The sequence below is a fragment of the Martes martes genome (assembly GCF_963455335.1).
Source record: "Martes martes genome assembly, chromosome: 5".
Lineage (NCBI taxonomy): Eukaryota > Metazoa > Chordata > Mammalia > Carnivora > Mustelidae > Martes > Martes martes.
Genome location: NC_137892.1, coordinates 117,791,419 through 117,815,748, shown reverse-complemented (window position 1 = coordinate 117,815,748; position 24,330 = coordinate 117,791,419). Strand labels below are relative to the sequence as shown.

Genomic DNA, 24,330 nt, shown 5'->3' with positions numbered 1-24,330 from the left:
AATGAAAAAATTCACTTAAGATGACGGGTTTTAAATATCAGTGAAGATACTCTCCATGCTGCCACCGGAGCCTGGGTTGACTGTTCTGAAGTAACAACACTTGAAAGCTCCTATTCTTTGAAACTAATTTAAACACATTGAATTGTTGAAAGATTAAAAACCACAGTCAGCTAATTACACTCCCTCTCATCTCTTATTCAGCAAATGAATCACTTTTCATTACCACTTAGCTGAAGTACATGAATTTCTGCCTAATTAGAAATGTTGTAGATGGAACATTAGCAAGAATGGAGTGGGTCAGGATATCTCTGCTGCTTCATTTTTAATTCCTAACAGCAGAGTCTGAGAGGAAAGAATAGAGAAGTCATTAAATAATTTTAAATTATTTATAAAAATTACTTTGCCCAAATTATAATTATTTTTTCCCCAAACGGTCTCAAATGTCTAACAGAATGAAAGAAAAAGCAGTTCAACATTGATTTTAATGAACATTTTAATGTTATGTATAACAGAACATTATGAATACAATGGAAACAAAGTTTTATCAGTTTAATAAAAAAAATTTCAACACAAAGTGGGGAGGTAATAATTTGATACCTATATTATAATATTTATTTTTAAAAATATTCCCAGCTTGAGGGTGAAACAATTAATTGTGCATTCCAAACTCTAGGATCATGATTTTCATGTGAGCTTAATGCAGAATTACAGCAGGAAAAATGAAAACATTTTAATTAATTTCCTTTATTTGCCATTAAATCAATAAAATCTTTTGACTGCTACAGGTCTCCTTTAATAATATATATTTAACTCCTCTCTATTGGAACCATACTGCTAACGCCATATTATATACACTCAAAACCAAAACCAAACGAATACTGTATAAAATCTAAAAGCCAACATTGTTGAGTTCTAACATTTATAGTTAACTTAAGGTTTTAATGAATTTTTACCTTTTCAATTTTTTAAAAGACACCAAAAAAATAAAAATAAATATTTTTCTCTTTTGACTGTTCCTGACTGAGAAGTGGTGGCTACAGGGATAAACACGGAAGGAAGCCTTGCCAAGTTAACCACTGCAAATTGTAAATAATGACTGCTAAAAACAAACAAAATACTGGAGGTTTTTTTTTCTTCTTTTAAAGGAAACCATAGAGCAGTCCTGAAAAAAAAATATTTTTCCTCGTTCTGCAAAGGATAATTATAGCAGAAGATATGGGAAAAATCCCATAGCTATCACAAGTCGCTTGAAGAGGTTTCGTTACAATAAAAATTTGGATAGTATAATAGGAATAGCAGTGTTGCTGGAACATTAGCAAAAGTATATACATTCCAGTTACCTTTGATTTAGCCATAATCACATATGTATGCCTTTTTTTGGACAAAAATATATATTTTTATAAAAAACTGATCATCCAACTTTAATGATTTCATTTATGGACTCAAGAGTGGTAGTAAAAGGAACAGACCCAATTATGACAAGGCGATTCAGGGACAGAAAAATCAAGTTCCTCAGGAAAAGAAAAGTATAAAATTAGAGATTCAAACACATTTATTCAGCCCTATTCCAGTCTTCCCACAAATCATGATGTTAAAATGGGCTCTTCAATTTATAAAGGCTTTCAAGGTCTCACTACCCCACGAGTGGTCTATTCTCATTGGGAAAAATGATTTTGACTGCCTCATCTGAAGTGCCCTTGCCTGGTCATCTGAAATAATAGATATTTCACTTTTATAAAACAGCCTTTTTTGGTTCTTTATGTAGGTTTACTTTAACTAATTAATAAAAGAAACGGGAGTTGATTAGCATTTTCCATCCCAACATCACCTATCTTCACCACTAAAAATCCTTCATTCAATCTGCTCCTTTACCATTTCTCATTTGCTAAAGTTGGCAAAATTTGCAAAGGCATCTTGCTTGGGTTGCACAGTTCCAGAAGTCATGGCTAAGTTGGGCATGCCCATTCCCATTGTGCCTGTGAGGCCCATCCCAGCAGGTGACATCCCCATGTTCATGTTCATGCCCATCATGCTCTGGTTCATCATTGGAGTGTTTCCAAGAGGCGCTATTCCCATGGTACCAGTCATCACACTGGGCATGCTCATAGGCATGGGTCCCCCCATCAAAGGGTTAGTTTGGGGCCGGACAGGAATTATGTTTGATGGAGAACTGAGGTTCACAGCTCCAAAGCTTTGGGTCATCACATTCATAGGCTGTTGCATATCTACCAGAAGGAAAAAGACAAAACAACTTTACATTAGATCCAGGAGAGTAATAATACAATATTCCTGACCATCAACACTTTTAAGCCCTAATAAAATTCCTTTACAGTGATTTTACAAAGTAAGTCAATTAACTCGCACTATTTGTTCTAGAAAAATAGTCTGTGGCTGTTAACTCTGGTTTCCCACAGATGTAGAAACAAAGAGTAGGCTGGGGGAAAACATGAGGCACTTAAAAATCATTCCAACAAAATTTATTGTTGAATCCAGTCTAACAAGTTGTCAGGAGCTACTGTGTATCAAAAGCCTTGAAAAACTTTATACCCTTTGACTCACTTTATTTTTAGAACATTACAGTAAGGAAAAAAATCACAAGTACAAAGATTTATATAAAATCACGATGGAGTTGTTTATAATTGCAAAAAGCTAGAAACAACAGAAATAACCAACAATAAATTGTACACTGATACAATGGATAACTATAAATACCTAAATATCATTTTTCCCTAAGAGTATTAAATACAGGAAAAATGATAACTTTATGCAGAATAACAATGATAAGAAACAATAATATAAAAGGTGATTTCAAGTATTAAAAATGTGGTTAGAAAAGATAGAAAGAAATATCAATTAGTGGTGATTATCCCTGGATTATGGAGTTACGATGATCTTCGTTTCCTGGTCATATTTACCTAGAAATAAAATGTTTTCTACACCAATTATTTTTATTTTAGCGATCAGACTCTCCAAACTCACCAAAATACAGTCAATGTAATCACGCCAAGAGCAGAATACAAAGTAATCTAATATGCCAGGATGTCTATCAAGTATCACAGGAAAAAAATCCTAAGCAATCACACAGTTGTCTTCGGTATGGTCTGTGCCATGTATTCTTATTTCATGGCTTGAACCAGTCCTGGCATCAGGGTAAAGATTACAAGTGCACAAAGAATCAAGATGTCTTGCAGTAACTTACTCTGCTGTTGAATCATTGTATTGAGTGATGGTTGCTGGGGTTTGGAAGGCTGCATACCAGGTAGTAAGTTGTCTAGGCTGATGTTTACACTGGGGTCAGACCAAGTAGAGGGCAGGGTTTTGCTGACTGGTTTCTGGACCATATCTGTATTCTGATTATAGAGAGGATTAGGCTTCTGCAGCACTGTGCTAACATTTTGCAAAGGCTGGAAAATAGAAAAATGCTCTAAAAATTAAGCATGTGCTCTTTATAAAGGTCATCAGATGGCAATTTAATCACAATAACTCCAGATACACAAGACTTAGTACAAACTCCTGAAACCAAAAAGAACCACAGAAGTGCTAGGCTAAGTTCTTTAAGCTGAATCACTAGCTTCCCCCCAAAGTTCCTCTGAATCCCAAATCATACTTGGTGTTAAAGGAAAAAAAGAAAACAACAAACCCAACATATTTACATGAACAATTACTCTCCCATCACCCAAAGTCTAGAAGCCACCATCCCAGGGAATGACCAACTTCAGGTTAGTACAGCTTTAAGGAAATATACAAATGGAAATTTATTATCACAAGATGGAATTCAGGATACGATTTCCCATGTTATAAAAAGAAAAACTACAAAACCAACAAATTATATTGCACAAATTCTGACATCTTCCTGCTCAATGTACATTTCCATTGCCTAAAGTGAGCAACATTAGTGGAACTTGATACATGTGCACCAATTCAGGAAATAGGAGAAATTCAGGAGAAAGAAGCAGGGATGCCTCGTAGTTACTAAGGAAAACTATGAAAAGGACAGAAAAAAAGAAAAGGAATAGAAACAGGAAAAATAATTAAAAAGGTACCAATGTGAAGAATTAAAACACAGCGCAATTAAGACTGCAAATAAGTAAACTGGCTTTATGTATAGACCACATGAAAGAAACTCAAAAAGAATAAACTGGTTTGGGCCTGTTTAGAGGTGCATAGTTCAATTTAATGGCACTGGTGTGCCTTTCATGTCCTTTTTTTTAATGTCAGGTCCAACTTTTGTTATACAGAACAGTCACCTTTCTGCTTCTTTCTTCTGTTCCTCCATCCTAACACCCAAAAGGGGAGAATCTACACATTAAAATGAGTAATTAGCATCATAAAAAATACTCAGAATTGCTTGAATCAAAAACAGCACTCCGGTACAACTCAGACACATGTACTCTAACACTGTGCTTGCTTGCTTGTCTGCATTCAAGTTAGTATTAGGTAATTTAGATTTAACTGTAAAAAAGTGAATTTAGGGGCGCCTGGGTTGCTCAGTGGGTTAACTTTGCCTTCAGCTCAGGTCATGATCTCAGGGTCCTGGGATTGAGCCCCACATCGTCAGGCTCTCTGCTCAGCAGGGAGCCTGCTTCCCCCTCCCTCTCTGCCTGCCTCTCTGCCTACTTGTGATCTCTGTCTGTCAAATAAATAAACAACAACAAAAAAAATCTTAAAAAAAAAAACCTTTAAAAAAAAGTGAATTTAAAAAACTCCCATTTAGTTGTCTTTCTTTATCAAAATGAGCTGAAAGAAGAGCCTATATAAAAATTACATAATGTAGAGCAGGCCCAAAATAGGGAAGAGCATTCGTCATTTTAGAGAATGATTTTCTATATTGGTAACGACTGCTTGCAACCAGTTGAGGAACAGAGATTTTACTAAGTGAATACAGGCCACAGGTGATCTCTATTCCTTCTTAAAAAAGTTTTTTTAAAAACACCAAATACGAAATTGTTTATGAACGCAATAAACTTTTAGCAATTGCCTCCTCTGTGCAAGGCATCATGCTTGGCTTTGCACAGACTACAGGATGGGTGAGAAGGCCTTGATCTCTAGAATTCAAATGACTACCAGCGCAAAGAGTATAAAGTACACGCCGTATGCAAAAACCATCTATGTATGGCTTTTTTTCCTGTCTCACGCAAGTCTACCATTACATTAGTTACAGAATCTCAAAGATTAAAAATCGAAGTTTCCAAGGGAGGCAGACAACTTACCTGTGATCTTGACATGGGCAACCCCAGGCCTACAGTATTAGTGCTCATCATAGAGAAATTCATACTCTGGGAAGATGTCATAGTTGCCTGGGATGAACCCATAAGATCAAATAGGTCTGAAGAATTTGAGGCAGCTGGAGGTGGGCCTAAAGCTGGTTGAGAGCCACTGACAAGTTCCACAGCTGGCTGTGAGGCACTGCCAAAGAGCTCACCACTGGAGGCACCAGGGCCTGATGGGGCTTGGTTGAAGGCACTCCAGTCACCAAAGTCTCCATTCCCACTTGTCGCTGTAACTAAGAGGGAACAGTAAGGGTAAGAAACTTTCTGAAATGCGCAGAGCAAAACAACAGAACTGAAACAAATTAGAGCTGATCTGTGTCCATCGAGATTAACATCTGCAGGTACCATCTCCATCTGGACATTATTTTTCTCATGAATATTCCACAAATGTTAACAAGGTGGCAAAGGAAAGAAAAATCCACCTCCTAGCGGGTCTGAGGTGATACACAGAAATTATAATCAAAACTTTCCTTCAACCTAAGTTTGCGTATCATCAAATATGCTGCCAGCTAAACAACTATGGATGAGCCTAAAACACTGAAAAGTGAGAAAACTTAACTGGTTAAACTTTTGGTTGGGAGATCGAGAATCTTCACATGAGGAGACACTCAATAAAGTCAGAGAATTCAACTCATTTCACCCATTCATTATTTGGAAAGGTTCAGAAAAATTAAAGTATGATTTATATGGTCTCAAGTAAATAAAATCCCAAATTCATGATATTAAACTCATAAAGAAACAAAACAGAAAAGCATGGAAAAGAAAAACTCAGTAAAATCAAGAGTAGGGTTAGTAAGTTTCTGTAAGAAGTTTTTACCTTTTTGGCCACACTTTCACTGACAACACTGACAAGGGCTGTAGATAGCCATGGTATAACCCTAGTACAGTGCTTACTCCAAACGGGACTGTTGAATTTAGTTATTTAAATAAAAACTGGGGTACAGAGGGGAACTCAGGGGGAACTCTTATCATTACATTCAAAGATAATTATAACAAGTTTAAGATTTAATGCATTCAATAATATAAAAATTGGTAATAGGTTAATTAACGGACTATAGTGTTTAAGAGCATAGATTTTGTACCTTACTAGATGAGTGACCCTGGGAAAACTATATAATCCTCTCTGTGTCTCACTTTTTAAAAAATCTAAGTTGTGAAGATTAACTTTTTTGTGTGTGAATTTAATATGTTAAGTGCCATGTAGGGTTTATTATTATTACTATGGATTAATTGTGAAAACACAGGGGAGGGCCAAAGGCATCACATTTTCTTCTCTTTAGGTACGCCATAAAACAGTAGAGGCCAAGCTTCTAAAATTCTGCATACATATACTATTTGGATCATAATAAATATAAAGGCAATTGATACAAAGGAAAAAAATTCTTTAAATAGGCTACACATGACTCTAAGTAAATAAATCTAAGAAAGAAATAAATAGATAAATATGAATTGACAGAAGTTGAAAAAGCAAAGATGAAGAAAGAGCTACATATAAATGGTCATCTGAAAAAGAATAGTATATATTTCCAAGTTAATTAACACCATCTCTTTGTACTCCATATTCACTTACAACTTGGAAATACATTTTGTCTAGTCTATAAGGTAACCAACCACTCCAATACTGTGTCTCATTATGCTAAGCATCTAAAGAGAACAATAATATTAAGTCTTTAAAATTATATTTCTCTATTACGATATTATAATGTAAGCCCCTTCAAGAGAAAATAACTCACTTAGAAAAGCCATGTTCTACCAACAATTTAATGTAAGAGCTGGGCTAATATTCATCACCTCAGGGTTTTATTAAAATAGGTCTTTGATCATCTTTACAAAAAAGACTGATTTAAAAGTTTTACAATTAATTCTATATATTAAACAATTTAAAGTAATTTAAGAAAGACTTGCTGGATACAGGTAAACTTTATGCCGATTTCCTATATGCTTGATCTATAAAACAGAGTACAAATGGAAACTGGGGCAAAATGTGTTGCCCCATCTGAAAACTTTATCTGAGATGATTAATCATAAGAGGAAGAGATTTCTAGTGGGGCATATATTGTTCAGAAATGATTAATCATTGTTACAACAGTTTCAGCCCCTTGCGTAATGGTGATCAGGTTATATTAATCACATGCATACAGATGAAGAGATGTATCACTTAGCAACATTAAGATATTCTAATTATTTGCATAGTAGTCAACTTTATATACATAAAAACTCTAAGAATTACACAGGCAGTCTGTAAAATTAGGGCAATGTTTATCTTCCACTTGATTTGCCTGAAGTAAGGTATTAACTTTTAGAAGACAAAACCATACTTCTAAAATGAAGTTAATTACTGCACAATTCTGGTTTCTGGGAAATACTCAGAATTTATACAAGTAGGCTATCAAAATAACCCCAGATGATTAAAGCCTATGTATCTTTCTTCCTAAATCCTGACAAAACTACATCAGATATTACTAAATATAAATTTTAATTCAATTAATCTAATGGCATTAACTCTACTTGAAATGAGTAAGACAAATTCAGCTAAATTACATCTTTTCTCCCTGCTTTACTTCATGTTTAAAATTTATAACTAAATTGTCATATTATCTCTCAAACTTCAGAGTGACAAGAGTTTATACAAAAACCACTATAGCCAACTCCTTTACAACTTGAAGAAAGCACACTTAATAACATAGTCCCTATTCTATACACTTCTACAGACACTACTTTATATCCTTATAAAGAACCATGTCAAAAGGTGTTCCTCATTTTAGAAAGTTGGAGGCTCAGCAGCTTTTTCCAAAGTTAAACAGCTACCATACTATATGGCAGAGGCAGTAAGGTAAAAATATTCATAATGGGGAAAAAAAGACAAATGCTTCACCTCAATCCTTGATGTTTAAACCTATATTGTTAGTTTCAAGTACACAATATAAAGACTTGGTATCTGTATATACTGCAAAATGATCACCAGAATAAATTGAGGGCATTTTAAAATTTCTAATCTAACATGGAGGGGAAGTTTTGCCTGAGATTCAACTGCTCTCTATTTAAGGATGTGTCAAAATGTAGTTCGGTTATGTTTTATAGAAATGCTCTTAATATATCTAAATTACAAAGAAATGAATTTTATTAAGATAATCTGCCCAATCCCAATGTCCTTGGAATCATATCACATAAGCTAAACATAAACCATAATATTCTTCCTGCTAAACTGAGATTATACTTTGTACTTATTCACACTCCCCACCACACTACCCCTCCCCCACCAAAAAAAAAAAAAAAGCTAAATAAGAGTTGCTTATAAATGAGGGCAATTTTATTTAGGTGTGCCTGCCTGAGTAGTTTATAACTAAATTAACTCATTTAGCACATTTAAGACACTGACCCAATAAAATACCTTTGTGAATAAATTCTTTAGAATTTAGGATTTACAAATACTATGAGGAGTAAAACACCAAAAAGAAGCTTATTTGGTGGAGGAGGGAACTGTTTGGTCTTGATAACCTTTTCACTGCCCCTAAATTACTGGCCAAACTGTATCATACCTTGGGAAGGGAAACTGCCTGACGCAGCAGTTGAGCCAAAGTCAGCAAATCCTCCAAATAAATCAGCTGATCCTCCTAGAAATTAAGCATGAAGAAAAGTTAAATTGTTAAAGCCACAGAACAACCGATATCAATTTCAGGAAGCCATTTTAGCACCACACTTAAAAATTACCTAATATTAGAGGCTCCAGACCTACCACAGAAGCTAGCTTGCTGATCTAAGTTTTCACATCACCGTGCTCCTTTTAAGCTACCACAAACTCTTACCTTCTTTATCTTGTAAGTAATTGACACTACATTTGTGGTTAGTTACCCTTCAGTTACAGTGCCTGAACACAGCGTGGACCTGTGGTTTATCCAATCAATTACGCTCTTTATAAGAACCTTTTGGTGGATGCTAAAACCTGAGTAAAATGTTGCTAGGGAATATTCACATAATCACCAAACATCACCCCACAGATTACCTGATAAATACAAAGGAATGGAGCTACTTTTACAATAGAGAAATTCAAGAGATATCGACATAAACAGCTGATCAAATTTAATGCCACTAATAATCAGATAAAATAGTATTCATGGGCACTTTAACGCAAGGGACTGAAAGAAGATCATCACCCGTGTTAAGAATAGCAGCCAAAAATATTTAACCCGAATGTAATCATGAGGAATGAATCAGACAAATTACAAATTGAGGGACATTGTGCAAAACAACTCTCAAGACTCTTCAGACAATGTCAACGTTGTAAAAGACAAAGAAGACTGGGACTGCTACAGATTAAAGGAGCCTAAAGAAACATGACAAGTAAATGAAATACATGATCCTTGATTGGATCCTGGATTTTTTTAAAAAGTGCTAACCTGAAATGACATAATTGAGACATCAAGGAAATCTGAAAATGGTCTGTATATTAGACAATACTGTTTAAATGTTAAATTTCTCAAGTATGATAATTATATTGTGATTATAGAGGAGAATTCCCTGTTTTAAGATATATGCTTTAGTTATTTTAGGGGCAAAACATCCTGGCTATTTCCAATTTTCTCTCAAGTGGTACACAATAAACAAATGGTATGCAGTAAAAAAATAAGTGACCTAGAGAGAGAGAGATGAAGAAAATGTGGCAAATTTTCTGTAGGTTTGAAATTTTTTTTAAACAAGGGAAAAATTTTTGAGGCTTATTTGCATAATAATCAGTTTTAATATCTACATAGGAAATAAATGAGTGCAATGACTTCAGTGGACTATTTGTTTTCTATTATCTACTCCATGAATAGGCAAATACTTTTAATCCATGGAAAAACAGCAGCTTTTTGCTACTTCTAGACTGGTGTTTTTAAAGGGGTGAGATCCAAAGGTTGCAAATCAATCTCTGTGCACAAACAGTACATTCACATACAAATTTTTATCTGTAAACACTATGTGGATAAGAATATTTACTTTTACCTACAATTTGAACAATATTATACTAAATTTTAATATTCCATTTCTGTCCAATTCAGTTATCAACAAAATAGCAGTAGCCAAAGGATCTGAAACCTTAAATAGCTGTCCTTATTTTTCTTTGTCCTTAAAGATTTCACCTCTTAAGAGTCACAACCTTAGAAGTTTAGAGCAGCAGTTCAATTATGGTGCTTTTAGTGTTATGCGAACATTATATAGGTTACATCACAGCTGCTTAGCCTGCAGTGCTTAGAAACTAGCCAGGTGGGACTGGAACATCTGGGCTGCACTCAAATACCACCAGGGACAGATTCCAACATCTGGTGCCATTTCTGAATTGTCTTATCGCTGCAAGACATTCTGCCCCATCTGCTACACTCAACTGGGTTAATTAAACTAGAACCATCTTCCTTTCTTAATAAATGGCCAGCAGTAATAAAAGGAACAAATCAGTTTCTGATACATGTGTACCTGGTATTTCTTTTTAATGCACATTTACTGTAGTCAACTATCAGCAAGCATAACAGATTTCTCATTTCTTTACCTCATTACAGATGCACATATTCATATATCCTCACTCACCATGAACTAACCTAACTTCCACCAAGGCCAAGATTCTCAACTTCTACCAACACTATAGCTCATCTGGCTAGTTATCCAAAGGATGATATCACAGCAATTTGTTTTTCTCTTCTTTAAAGATACATAATCTGATAAAATGTGGTGAGGGGCATAAAAGATCAATGAGCTATATCTTTAATATATATAAACAAGCACATGTATTAATAAAAACAAGCAAGGAAATGAATGTTGCAAAGAGCTGCTGCTTTATATTCATAAATTTGTCTTCTGTATTGTTCCTGCATGTTAAAAATATTGATCAAAGTATAATGTTAGGTAATAGAATGACAGTTAAATCATTTGCTAAAACATTAAGGGATTTGAAAATTGGGGATTATTTTAATTTGCTTCATCCAGCAGCGAATAAACATCAATATGTAATTTATTACGCTAAACAAGTTAAGAGATTTTCAAGTCTTATCCAGTCTGGGTTAAAGTGCCTATGTAGAAAAAGGCACTTGAATACTATAGGATCATAACTTCAAACCAGGTAAGATATTTTATTTTTGTCATATCCTGATTTAGTATTTCAGATAATTACCTACTTTGTTATTCCACTGCTTTACCTTCTAACATCTGAACTGAAATTATATTGTATTCATAATTTATCTACAGCAAATATTGTACCTCTCCACCCACACTACAGAAGTTTGATTTCAACATAACCAATTAAAGAATACTGCAAGAATGGAAACACACATAAGTATTTTACAAATAGAAGCTACCTTTTCTCGAAAAGGACTTAAGTTTTCTCTAACCTTCTGAAGTGCCACAGATTATGCTTCTCCTTGGGTTTTACACAATGTGATCTTCAATCTGAAAATGATCTCAAACTATCTCAATAATTTAAAATCTTTTATTTCTTTTAGGAAAAGCTTCCCTCTCCTAGGAGGGACTATCCTTATCTATATGTGTGACGTTATTCATACCAGTGCCTCAAATTCAACAGAAATTTTCTATACTGAAGCATTTTCCCAGATAACTTCTATCTAAGGGAATTTAAATAAGAGTGTACCAAAAATTGCTGCATGTAGAAGACTGCTAAATTTCACAAGACCTATCCTTCAAGATTGCCACATGAGAGCTGTCATTATAAATGAACCATTTCCATCTGCCTTTTCAGGATAGCAAGGAGGTTATTTACAATCACCAGCTGGGAACACGTATTTTCCAAAGCAATACTGTGAACAGGAAAAATATAGCTGAACTAGACAGTGCTTAGGCTTCAAATGAAAAGTTCTTCAACAGAGAATTTAATCTAGATTACATTATAAAGAACTGTGCAAGAAAAATTCTAGCAAATTTAAAATTAAAAGAACTGACAAAATGCAGTAAAAAATTATAAACATGTGACAAAGATTAATACATATGTAAGAAGCTTACATAAAAAACACTAAGGATAAATAGCTCCACTAAAAGAAATGGACAAAGGAACAACTGGCCTATAAGAACAAGGAAAGTATGCAAACTCAGACATCAAACAAATACAAAATAAAATGAAATACTACTTTCTCCTTACCAAACTGGATGGTTTTGAAAGATGCTACTCCACTACTTTTCCAAAAGAAAAATTTGGAAAAAAAAAAACAAAACCTAATACCCAAAAAATAAGAGACTGTCTGGTTAAATAAATTACAGCATACCCATACAATGTTAAGATATAAAGCAATTACCAGTCTGTAAAGAATACCAACAATCATAGGGAAATGGTCAGGAGAACGTGGGTGAAAAGCAGTTCACAGTGAAGTAAAAGCCTTATCAAAAGTCTGAAAAAGATCTGCCATTTAATAAATGCTTAATATATTGAGACTCAATATATAGAAAGTGTACTTAAAAGAGTATTAACCCAAATAATTATGCATCTAAATCAGAGTGAATCACTTTGTTTTCCATCAAATTTCTAAAATGAGCATGCGTGACTTTTAATGAGTGAAGAGAAAATGTTAAAACATTTTATTTTTAGTAAACTTGGCTTAAACTAGAGACAACCCCATGGAAATTCTAACATATAAGTCAGTGTACTCAGTATGTAACCACGTGGCTCTTACTCATGTAAATATCCTCAACTAATTTTTGTGATTACTGGGTACAAGACAACAGGTTCAAATACAAATGTAATCAACATTTTGGATTTGACATACCTTGATCTTTAAAACAATTTTAAACTTAAAAAAAAAAAAAAAAGAAAAAGAATTCAAAACATGTAATGGCCCTCTATTTGTACTGACTATGGCATATTTTCTCTTCAACCTCATTTATTGTACTAGAGATAACTTAAAGAATAGTAGGTCAATCAAGACCTAAATTCCTTAATTAGAAAGGGACAAAGGAGACAATGTGAACTTTTACAAAAGTGAGATACAGTAGAAAATGAAATGGGATGTTTTTGGGATTCTGGTTTTAACTGGCTTATTTTCTAAATACTGAAAAGTTAATTCATTTTTTTAAATGTTCACTTAGAAATGTACTGTATGTAAAAGCCACCAGAATATCCTTAGAGTATAGCTTTTAAAAGAACATCACCACAGTGGTGATGGATTCTTGGTGAATGGGTTTCACATGTTTATTTTAAAACTTGGTACATATTCTCCAATGACTACCACACACAGTCTTAAAGATGTTAACAAAAAGGATGTAGTAACATTTAAAAAAAAAAAAGAAAGGAAATCTGAGCATATTCTCAGAGGAGGTATTTATCTGGTGAGAGGTACAGATGCTGCCGTATCTGCTTAGGTTTACAGTTCATGCCCATATTACTTGCATGATGGTAATATTGTAAGTACAGGCACATCTGGTAAATGACACCCATACGTCATACCAAGTAGCAACACTAATATGGTAGATTCTTCGACTTTTTCACATATAGGTGGCGAAGATTAAAATCTAATATTTTTTCCACTGCTCAAGTCAATTTAAAATAGATTACTAAAGTATTTAAATAGAGATTTGGGAAACAAAATTTATGTACTGACTGAAGGGCGTTCTACACAAACTGGGTAAGCATACTGTTTCAAGCAGAAGATAACTTTAAAAAATAATTCTGATGTAGACCTATATTCAGTTTGTTTTTAGAGAATATTATGATAAAACAAATGCCAAGGCAAGAAATTTCCAAGATTTCAGACTCTGTCTTAATTATTGTAATAATATTAATTGCTACTTCTATTTAATTAGTCAATCTACTGTTTGCACTGGAGAAGAAAAAGCTCTCAATGGTTTCTTGCCAAGCAAAGGAAGCATGTAGGGATTTAATAATGCTGTCTGTTCAGAGTAATCTTGGTATAACTGAGGAAAAAAGTTATATCACTCATCTGACCTTCCTAGTTAATTCTCCTCTGATTGCTCCATTAAAACTTTCCACAGATGCATGAAAGGGGCTCCTTAATATTTCATGCCCGGAAGTCCAAAATAGTTGATACTCTGTGACACTATGTCTTATTATATGACTACACACTAACTGTTAACACTACAGTTAAGATTTTATTTTTATTTATTTTTTTTTTGAAGATTTATTTGACACAGAGAGAGCACAACCAGGGGGAGCAGCAGGCAGAGGGAGAGGGAGAAGCAGGCTCCCTGCAGAGCAAGGAGCCCCACATGTGGGGCTTAATCCCAGGATCCTGAGCTGAAGGCAGACACCTAACCGACGGGCCACGCAAACGCCCCGATTTTAAACATACAAAAAGACACCACATAAACTGTTAAACAACTGATGTAGTTTTTCGTAATCTAGGGCATGAGAGTTCAATGGAGTTCACAAAATATTTTAGGGATATTTAAGAGTTATAGAAAAAAGGGAACAGGAACTGAAGAAGCTCAGAAACTTGGTTGAACCAGATGCCCCATGAAGTTCAATCCCAATCCAAGAATTTTATGATAGTGGGCAAGGAGAAGGAGAAAATACCAGAAGATTTTCTATTGGGGTGCCAGGCTGGCTCAGTGGGTTAAAGCCTCTGCCTTCAGCTTGGGTCATGATCTCAGGGTCCTGGGATCGAGCCCCGCATCGGTCTCTCTGCTCAGCGGGGAGCCTGCTTCCTCCTCTTTCTCTGCCTGCCACTCTGCCTACTTGTGATATCTGTCTGTCAAATAAATATATAAAAATCTTTAAAAAAAAATTTTCTATTAATTACATGTACTATACTATCAATGAAAGTACTTTCTATCACAGACTTCCATTTAAGCACTAATGTGAATTTTAAAACAATTCACTTGAAAAATCACTACATACATCGAGGAACAAGAGATTTACTTTGCATATTATATAGTAATCTTACCATCTACATTTTAATGTGAAATAAACTTTAAACAGGTTGGGAAAGATCATCTTTAAACTGAAGTTGTATTTCTTAAGGTGTTTTGACTTGTAGCATAGGACTTTATTAGAATTCCATAATCATCAAATGCAACCTAAAATGCCAATTTTCTTGGGGGGGAAAAAGAAACCAATATACAATTACTCAAATCAAATCTGGCATTTACTGAAAGTCTAACCGAAGAAATGATTAATCCTATCTCAAAGAAAATCTTGGTAAAGAGACTACTGTTTTGCTACGGCCTCCTTAAAATATGTCAAGTAGGTGGTTATGTACTTTCACAGAATTCCCCTTTCCTCCAAAGCTCTCATCATGTTTATAACTAGGTAACTATTTGTGACTCATTGATTAATGACTACTTCTTCCACCTGACCTTCCCATGAGGGCAAGAACTTTGTTTCACTAAGCACTATACCTCAAGCACGCAGACCAGTGTCTGGTTCAATAAATACTTGTTGAATAATTGAGTAAAAAGTTTAAATGAATGCTACTATAGCTAATGCTGAGAGCCAGAATTAAGATTTAAGGAAAGGCAATGAAATGGGCAGAGCAGTACATTTTGCTTATAGAGAAAGCAAAGGAACCCAATTCAGCATTAAGAAATTAAGGAGACAGAGAGATAATACTGAATTATTGGTCAAATATTTAAGCACTCCTCTTTACCTGAGGCAATTAAATCATTTTCCCAAATAATGGTCAAGGCTCATTAATATATTAAAAATAAACCCAATGCAAAAAAATTTATTTTTCATTCTATCCTTTATTTGGCATTTGAAAAACTACTCTGAAATCAAAGGTTACTGAAAAGAAAAAAGCCAATGTGGAAGCTTACCTGTCGATTGGCTGGTGCCATCAAATAGATCAACAAGGTCACCAGATGACTTGCTGCTAGGCACTGAAGTCTGAAAACACACACACAACTTAACAAAGCTTGGAAAACAAATTTCTACTATTTTCATAAACCTGCTCTAGTCATCTCTGATTCTCAACTTATATACAAATAACTGTAACATCCTACAGGTACATTTAGTTTTCTGAAAAACTAACTTTCTTTTTAGAGTTAACTACAATCTGCAGGATACATAAGAAAAATGTTTTCCCCTTGCTATTTCTGATGCGAAGACACAAAGTGGGTAAACACAAGTGGGGAGACTGCCAAGACACTAGCTTGTGGCCAGGTATCTAGTAGGTGGATTTCATTTCTGTGGGTGAATAAAAAAACAAATGATGAAGGCAGGAGAAAGCAGTGTTGCCACTGATCAGTAAAGAGGCAAATAAGCCTCCCTTCATAAGGGAATATAAAATGAGACTATTTCCCCTATATATGTAGTTGGTCCTCTTCTGTCATTTCTTGCAACTTCTAAATACTCCTGTTTTCCTTAGTAAATCTCAATTGTGTTTGGCAACCAGTGATGGTGTCTAGAAGGAAACAAATGCACTAAATTCTGACTTGCCACCCTTCCCAAATGAACCCGAAGTGTCACTTCTACTTTCATAGGAAGTGCATACACAATCATGCAGCAATTGGACAGGTTTCTTCCCCCAAAGAGATTTCTTATTATTGACTCTGAGTAATATAGCCCAGACGATCTATAATTAATATGATTGCCTAGGAATGCCAAACCCTATTAATGCAGTAATTCTAGAAGTAACCTATAAGAACGAAACTGTATATAGTGTGTAAACTCAAGCCTTTCCCACCTTAAGTGAAGACTGAGGTGTATGAGTGGAAGCATTCTGATCTGGACTTGCTTTGTCCCCTGTGTAATGTGCTGCTGCTCCAAGATCAATGGTTTTAGAAGGATTTGCTGTGCGCTTGTGTCTGGTTGTGGTGGTCTCTGTGGCCTGTGTGATATGGATATGCTTTGTCGTCACAGTCTCCTCTTCATCTTTGAATTCACCTTTGGGAGATCTGCCTCTTCTTGCTTTCTTTTCCTCATCACTGTCGCTAAAAGATATTAAAAATGAAGCAAAATAATAAGACTAGGGATTATTTTAAAATGGAGCCCTCAGTGATTTGAGCTAAAGAATTTCAAAAGCAGTACCTCCAAAATTCCATACCCTGACTATTTGACAGGGATCAACAGAATGTTATCTAAGCTATCTGAATAATGATATGTATGTGTTGGGGAGGGGAAATGGGATCCCGGTCAATTCCCTAGGTAAGTCTAAAACACTGCTACAAAAACATATTTACATAAATGTGTACAAATAAAGTCTGAAGTAATTCAAGTGTTTGTTATAGATTTAAAGCTTAATTAAAAAATAAAATGGTAGTATTATCATATCAGAATCAACTGATGAGATCCTGTGAGCTCAAACATCTGCATTTGATGACCATTTTCTTGAAATGGGTGGTGTGCAAACTACAGTCCCATTTAAGTAACAATTCTGTCACTGACTCATACACTCATATAAACATAAAATAAAATATTACAATTTCAGTGGACACATTTTCAACACTATCCCAACTAAATTCAAATGATTAAATGTTCACCTGTAAATGCAAAAAAATATGAAGTATGGCACTTTACAACAACAGTGCTCTATTTTACTTAGTATAAGGAGAATAAACTTTTACCTTACTATGAAAATTGCTTTATAGGAAACAAGTATATTTAAAATGTTTTGAAGTAATTCCTTTTTAGGCATACGCAAAACAATTCTCTTTTTTAATGGGGCAAAAGAAAAACATACGTAATAATAAAAAAAACTGGGTTTTTCATATGCCATGAATTTAAAACATAAGCACTAATTTGTTCTTCAGTAATAAAGCATTGAGGCTTTTTTCTGGTGCTAGCAAGACAGAAATTACCTGAAATATGTTCCATTACCTATATTATTTAATTTTAGAGTAGATGGTTTAATATATAAATATTCTGAAATAAAACACTTAAAATTATACTAATTCATCTCGAACAAATCTAAAGCCATTCTACTTAAAGATAAATCAATTTGGAACCTCTATAATTCAAGGATCAAGAAGAGATTCTCAGATACAGCAAAAGGGTTAAATGCATTCTTATCTATAAGCATTTTAGGGAATCCACAAGTTTTGATTAAGTGTTCAAAAGCCCTTATCTCACATCAATTTTTTAGCAACAGATGACCTAAAGATTCCCACCATCAGCCCTGTAAGTAAAACTAGAATTTCTTACCTTTCTGATGTCCAATTTAGTATCAGTAATTTCTTTATATGATGAGACTATAAAACTGACTGGCACATAATGAAATGGAAGCTTCATATCTGATCAGTGTTCAAGAATTCCTGAATCTAATAATGAACTAATAATAAGTCTGACATTTTGATAACATGCCAGAGGTCACACACAACTTTGTCTAAAAGTCTACTCTTCTTTCACAAATATTCGAAGATATAAAGTCCCCTGGTGTGCTCTTCAGTTACTATGATGAATAATACACTCTATATTTTTACTCTTTTAAACCCAAATACTCTATATAAAAGATTTAGGAACTAGAAGAACCTGTTGTAGAGGTAACATTTAAAAAAAAAAAATTAAGCAGGAAACAGAAAAAAAAAAAAGAAAAATTGAGGGTGGTCGGGTAAAGCAACAACACGAGAATGCACATAGATCTCTAACCAGCCTACCTACCTGATTTCCACATTTCTTCAGGAAATAGCAACACATTATATGGCCACTATGTTTTCTAAACCAAACTAAAAACACAAACACACAGGCCATGAGAACAATAATAAGAGAAAAAATAGAATATTCACAGAATATTTGAGTAGGCACGGTTTCCCAAGTTTAGCATTTATTATTATAACATACATACTCTTCAGTATAGAAGAGCTAAAAATGTAGTTGTAAAATAGATATATTCAAAGTATGAAAAGTAAATTCTGGCTCTTCGAAGATTATACTCCAGGAAAAGTCTTTGAAGAAGGCATTTGAGAAATTTAATACAGAAACATACCAAGGGCACCGAACAAATATTTTAAATTTCCAATTATATTTTTATTTTTATTTCTTTTTAGTGACCCCTAAATCTGAACTATTAAGATTTTTTTTTTAAGGGAAAAAAAGAGAGAGAGAGAGAGAGAGAGAGAGAGAGATGGTACTTATTACAAGAACTCCCTTGAAGAAACAGCTCCATCACTAACTGTTACTTTAGGAAAGTTCCACACAGCCTGATTAGGCATTAGGTTTTACTTCTAAAAAATAACGGTAAATCCTTGATTCAGCCTATCCAAGAGAAATACTCTGAAGCACAAATGACAAAGAACTTGTAAAACTTGCCTTGCAAATGAAGTGCTTATATATATATTACCCTTTTAACTTTTATATAGCTACATTGGTAGGTAAGAACAAAAAGTGAATGCTGAGAAGTTCAAAGTATTGTTCTACATAAAATGAAATACAAATTCCCTAACACTAGAAAATACAGTTTATGAAAATGTAGATCTACACTTGAAAACATTTTACCTTAAAAGTTCATCTGGATTTCTTTTTCCTGTAACACTGGCATGAAATCATAATAAAATGTCATAGAAAGAGTTAAATTTCAAACACTTTAACTTTTGTTTAAACTTATTTAAGTTTATTATTAACAAACTCCAATATTCCTCAGCAATAACTTAGATGGCTGGCTGATCTGTTGCCCAAATGCAAAATGAGCCACGAAAGTTCTTACTGGGAAATTTTTTTCCCCCAATAATCTGAATAAAAACACAAAAAATGTAGTCAACTTTAGAAATAAATGGACACAGACAACATGGAAAGTGTATCTATACTAATTACAAACAATGTTTGACCTAGCATCTTAAAAATAGCTGCAGAGTGTTCACATCAGCAGCAGATGCATTACAACTAGAGTAATACAGAGATTAGCATGGCCCCTGTGCAGGAGTGACATGCAAATTCATGAATCATTCTGTATTTTTATACAGGGCATTTTTAGGGCAGTGCAACTATTCTGTATGATTCTATAATGGTGGATATTATGCATTCCTCAACTGCACAACACAGTGAACCCTAATGCAAGTAACAGATTTTAGTTAAGAACAGTAGGTCAATATTGGCTTTCAACTGTTAATAAATGTACCACACTAACGCATGATGTTAGTAACCGGAGAAATGTATCTGTGTGTGTGTGTGCGCGCATGCATGCGTGTGTACATATATACCCATGCTCACGATGGGGGGTTAACATGGCAACTCTGTTACTTTATGTACAATTTTTCTGTGACCCTAAAACTGCTCTAAAAAAAGAAAATCTATTAAAAAAAAAAAAAAAGAAAATCTGAACTTCAGATAAACAAAAACCCAGCTTTATATGTGGAGTGTAGCATCCTTTCCAAGAGACCCAGGAAGCAAAGTGTTAATACCTGCATCTTTCTGGAGAGTCTTCTCTGTCTTTCCTCCGGAACTTGCTGATGGTGTCATCAATTGTGCTTCCAATTTTATCACTCAGTTCACCCAATTTATCACTGAATGGAAAAGCACTCTTGTTTTTATCCCACTCTTCATCCCATTTTGATTTGGGTTCAGGATCATATCTTTCACCTATATAAAGCATTAAAAAGAAAAGCAACTCTAAGGCCATTAAATTCAAAAGGTGTCTATAGTCCTTATTTCTGAAGCTTTTCCTCATAATAAAATAGTTTTCAAAGGAAAACAGAGCGCTCGTACAGTGCTGGATCAGCACAATTACAGCAAGGCACACCATGTAGTACCAGTCAGTAAGTGGCAGGAGTGCGGATTCAAAAGCTTCTGTTTATGAAAACTTACACCACCTTAATGCACAGCACAGCATATAAGGAAGTTCTTAAAAGAGCAGAGGGAAACACAAAAACCAACACAGGCTATATAAGCCAAAGAGAAATGGGAATATTTTTGTTTTTATAAAAGTCACACAATGCACTGTATTTCATTCTTGTCTCAACAGTTCTTCAATTATTAGAAAAGTACTGGACAGCATTAGTCTCTTAAAAAAACACCAACTATAGGTGACAGCACTCTGAATGCTATACATCCTGGTATGCTGTAAATATGCTGAAAATAACTGTCATTCTTTAAGTGTCAAACTAGAAAAATAATTCAATGGATTTCACAGCATGGGAAAACATCTTTTAATTATTATAAAAAAAGAAGAATATTCCCAGAACTACACAGACTAGAATCATGAAATATGCTCAAGCAATTCAGAACAGTGATGATCTATTAAAACACCAAGTCTAAACATATGCTGGGATGGCAAAACCTAGGGAGACTCTGTGTGAATCTGAGAATGAAAAGAATAGATCATGGCAATAAACAAAAACCCCCAAATGTCAAAATTTGTTTTAGACCCTGACCTTGGTGGCCTAAATGAGAGGGATTCTAAGCACTAAAAAGAACCTCTCCATTTCCACATCCAAACTCAACCAAAAAGACAAGAGTAGAAGGTACAGAGAAATCAGATGAGGTTAAAAAGAAGAAAACAATGAAAACTAAGGCAGGCTGGAGAGAAAAGGGAAAATGCAATGAGAAATAACAAAATAATTAAAAGGTGGCTGGCTGAGCCTTTGTGCTACAACTTTTGTGACCAAGTTCTGGTGGCAAAAAAGCCCTTTGGAGATTGAACACCATTTTGCAGAACTGTCTGCTAAAACTGCAAAGCCAAAATTTTTGTAAAAGGATCTTAAAATACGTCCACTAGATCTGAAAGTGACCACCAACTTAAAGAGAATTTGACAGAATTTTAACCAGATGGCTTTATAAAAATGAGTGATTTTCCAATAAGTTGAACATACATTTCAATGAAAATGTGATAAACTAGATTTTGAAAAGACAAATTTATAGGAAAAATGAAAGCAGATGAAAACAAAACTGATTAATGTAATGGATATCCTACTAAATGAGTGTCAAAGATAGTGGATTATTGGCAAGACACCATCTAAGGTCAAAATGAAAAGACACAAAACAGCTAAAGTTGATTAATTAAGTCTTTGATCAATAAATATAACATCACAAATAATTTTAAAAGGATGCGATACAAATACATAAGATGTTCAACTCTCCCTCTAAGGCAGATGTTGTAATTAGTTCACAGTGACTGAGTCTGAGAACTTATTCAATTTTATAAATTTATCTAATTACATATTGTGTTGATAAAAAGAGGGTCACAAACAAGTACAATGAGGAAATGAGTTGCAAATAGCAATTTCTCCTCAAAAACACATTAAATTGCTCTATAACTACTTTGAAAAAGCTAAAGAACAAAATAACTACTTAGGTGAATAATCCAAAAACTTGTTACTCCACTAAACAAACAAAAACTCCAAAACATATACAAATGATTTAAGAGAAATACTGTTGCCCAATTAAAGATCTTTTTGTGATGCTTAGTCATAAAAGGAATTCTCCTGTTAAAAACATCCTTTAATAATTAAGTATAATTTTTTATCTTTGAGAGCAAGGAAGCAAAAAAGCAAAGGAACAAAGATTTTTTTTTTTAGATAATCACAAGATAAGAAATAGAAAATTTTTACATGGTTCCAATGCGGGAGTTCTGAGAGGCCAGTGTAATCCAAATATTTTAAAAAACTGAGATATGGGTGGGGGGAACTGGGAAGTCCCAATCTGTGGCTAAGTACATACAGCACTAGCCTGTCTGCGTACACACAAAATGACCAAGGGATGGTCAGAGCTTACAGAAGACAGAATGAATCCAAAGCAACATGTTGTAACAGAGAGTTATTTTCTGTGCCTGTTTCAAGTACCTAGTGATCTATTTTGGGGAAACTGTATTAGTATATTAAAAGTAAACATGAGCAATCAATGTTCTAGCTGTTCTTAAATGTGTTAGGAATAAAGTGATAGGCCTAGGTGAAAAACTGATTGTATTGTTAGTCTCCTTTTTCTACGTCAAATTAAAGTACTGTTTACTTAAGGGAAGAGACTGACGCAAAACTAACTTATAGGAAGCTTACCTGTTTTTGGCCCCAAATAGAGCTGATTTGTTCAAATCTCTTCAAACTTTGTATTTTTATGCTTTAGATGGTGAGGAAGGGAAATGCTTTTTTCTTTTTAAAAACGGTAATTCCAAGAGGAAAGGGTATATATCTGTTTTATTCTCTGTGTGTCAATTTAAAAAGTTTATAGTCATTTGATTAACAACTAATGGTTAAAATCGTATTCTTGAACCCCCAAAAGTAAAAAAAAAAAAAAAAAGAAAGAAAGAAAAGAAAAGAAGATTCCTAATATCCATATAATAGAAACCAAAATGAGTACTTCAGATACATTAGTATTCTATTTCAGCGGTGGGGGCAGGGGGTGCGGGGTGGGGGGAGATTTTGGTCTTTTGTATTTCCGTGATTCTTAAAATACACAGAAGGAAACTAAACAAAAGCGTAGGTGTCAGTTTGTCTTTGATACTTACTGTATCTGAATCCTCCAACACTGTCTGAGGAAACCCCAACATATTTGTCTTTGTTCTTCTTTGCTTTCTTTCGCTCCTCACGAAGCCTGTCGTCATCCTGGGCAAATTCAACCAATTCTTTCACCTTCTGGCGAATATTTATACCTTGATCCTTGCCATGCTCATCTGTGAGGATGGTAAGGGAGAAACAAAACCTTAAGAATTCAATTAATAAGTATCAAACCCTTTAACACAAAAAACAGACATGAAAATTTCAACATAAAAAAGCCAACTTCAATATTTAAAATTAACAAAAAGGCAAATAGTGCTATGGAATTTTGTCATTTTCTCATCAGCAAATTCTAAGTCTCAAGAAGCAATTCTGGCTTATAAAAGCATGTAAAGATGAATTTACAAGGATTATAGATACCAGTGCTACACAATATCAATGAAAGATCTATTAAAAAGCATTACTAATGATGGCCATATGAAAAAGACTTATATCCATAAATGTTTTCTTTCCCTACAGTATTTTAACCACCACCACCACCACAACAAAAGATCCACTTTTAACATTTTAATGACTAAAATGTACTCAAATGCTCCGGTTTCCCCAATACAAGTTTGGAAATAATAATTACCAGAATTTAGTGTGGCTAAAAAACTGAATTTTTAAAGTGCTTTCAACTGGGGTACACTACAAAATGAAATGTGGTTTATTCTGTATCCTCGTTCACATTCAAAACACACTCTGGCCTTGCTGCCTTTGCACAGTAAATATT

General features: G+C 34.2%; 1 protein-coding gene across 2 annotated transcripts in view; it reads right to left on the bottom strand.

The window, feature by feature from the left end:
- Positions 1 to 464: 464 nt before the first annotated feature.
- Positions 465 to 24,330, bottom strand: part of CLINT1 (clathrin interactor 1) — a 59,031-nt gene continuing 35,165 nt past the window's right edge. The window contains exons 5-12 of one of the 2 annotated variants that reach the window (XM_080805089.1): positions 23,570 to 23,734; positions 20,535 to 20,712; positions 16,886 to 17,132; positions 16,017 to 16,086; positions 8,810 to 8,884; positions 5,211 to 5,503; positions 3,200 to 3,350; positions 465 to 2,225 (exon numbers count right to left, since the gene is read on the bottom strand). In XM_080805089.1, the coding sequence (XP_080661215.1) occupies positions 1,879 to 2,225; positions 3,200 to 3,350; positions 5,211 to 5,503; positions 8,810 to 8,884; positions 16,017 to 16,086; positions 16,886 to 17,132; positions 20,535 to 20,712; positions 23,570 to 23,734 (1,526 nt within the window). In that variant the 3' untranslated portion in view covers positions 465 to 1,878. Of the gene's footprint in view, positions 2,226 to 3,199; positions 3,405 to 5,210; positions 5,504 to 8,809; positions 8,885 to 16,016; positions 16,087 to 16,885; positions 17,133 to 20,534; positions 20,713 to 23,569; positions 23,735 to 24,330 lie in introns of both variants that reach the window. The other variant, XM_080805088.1, reaches the window with a different exon arrangement.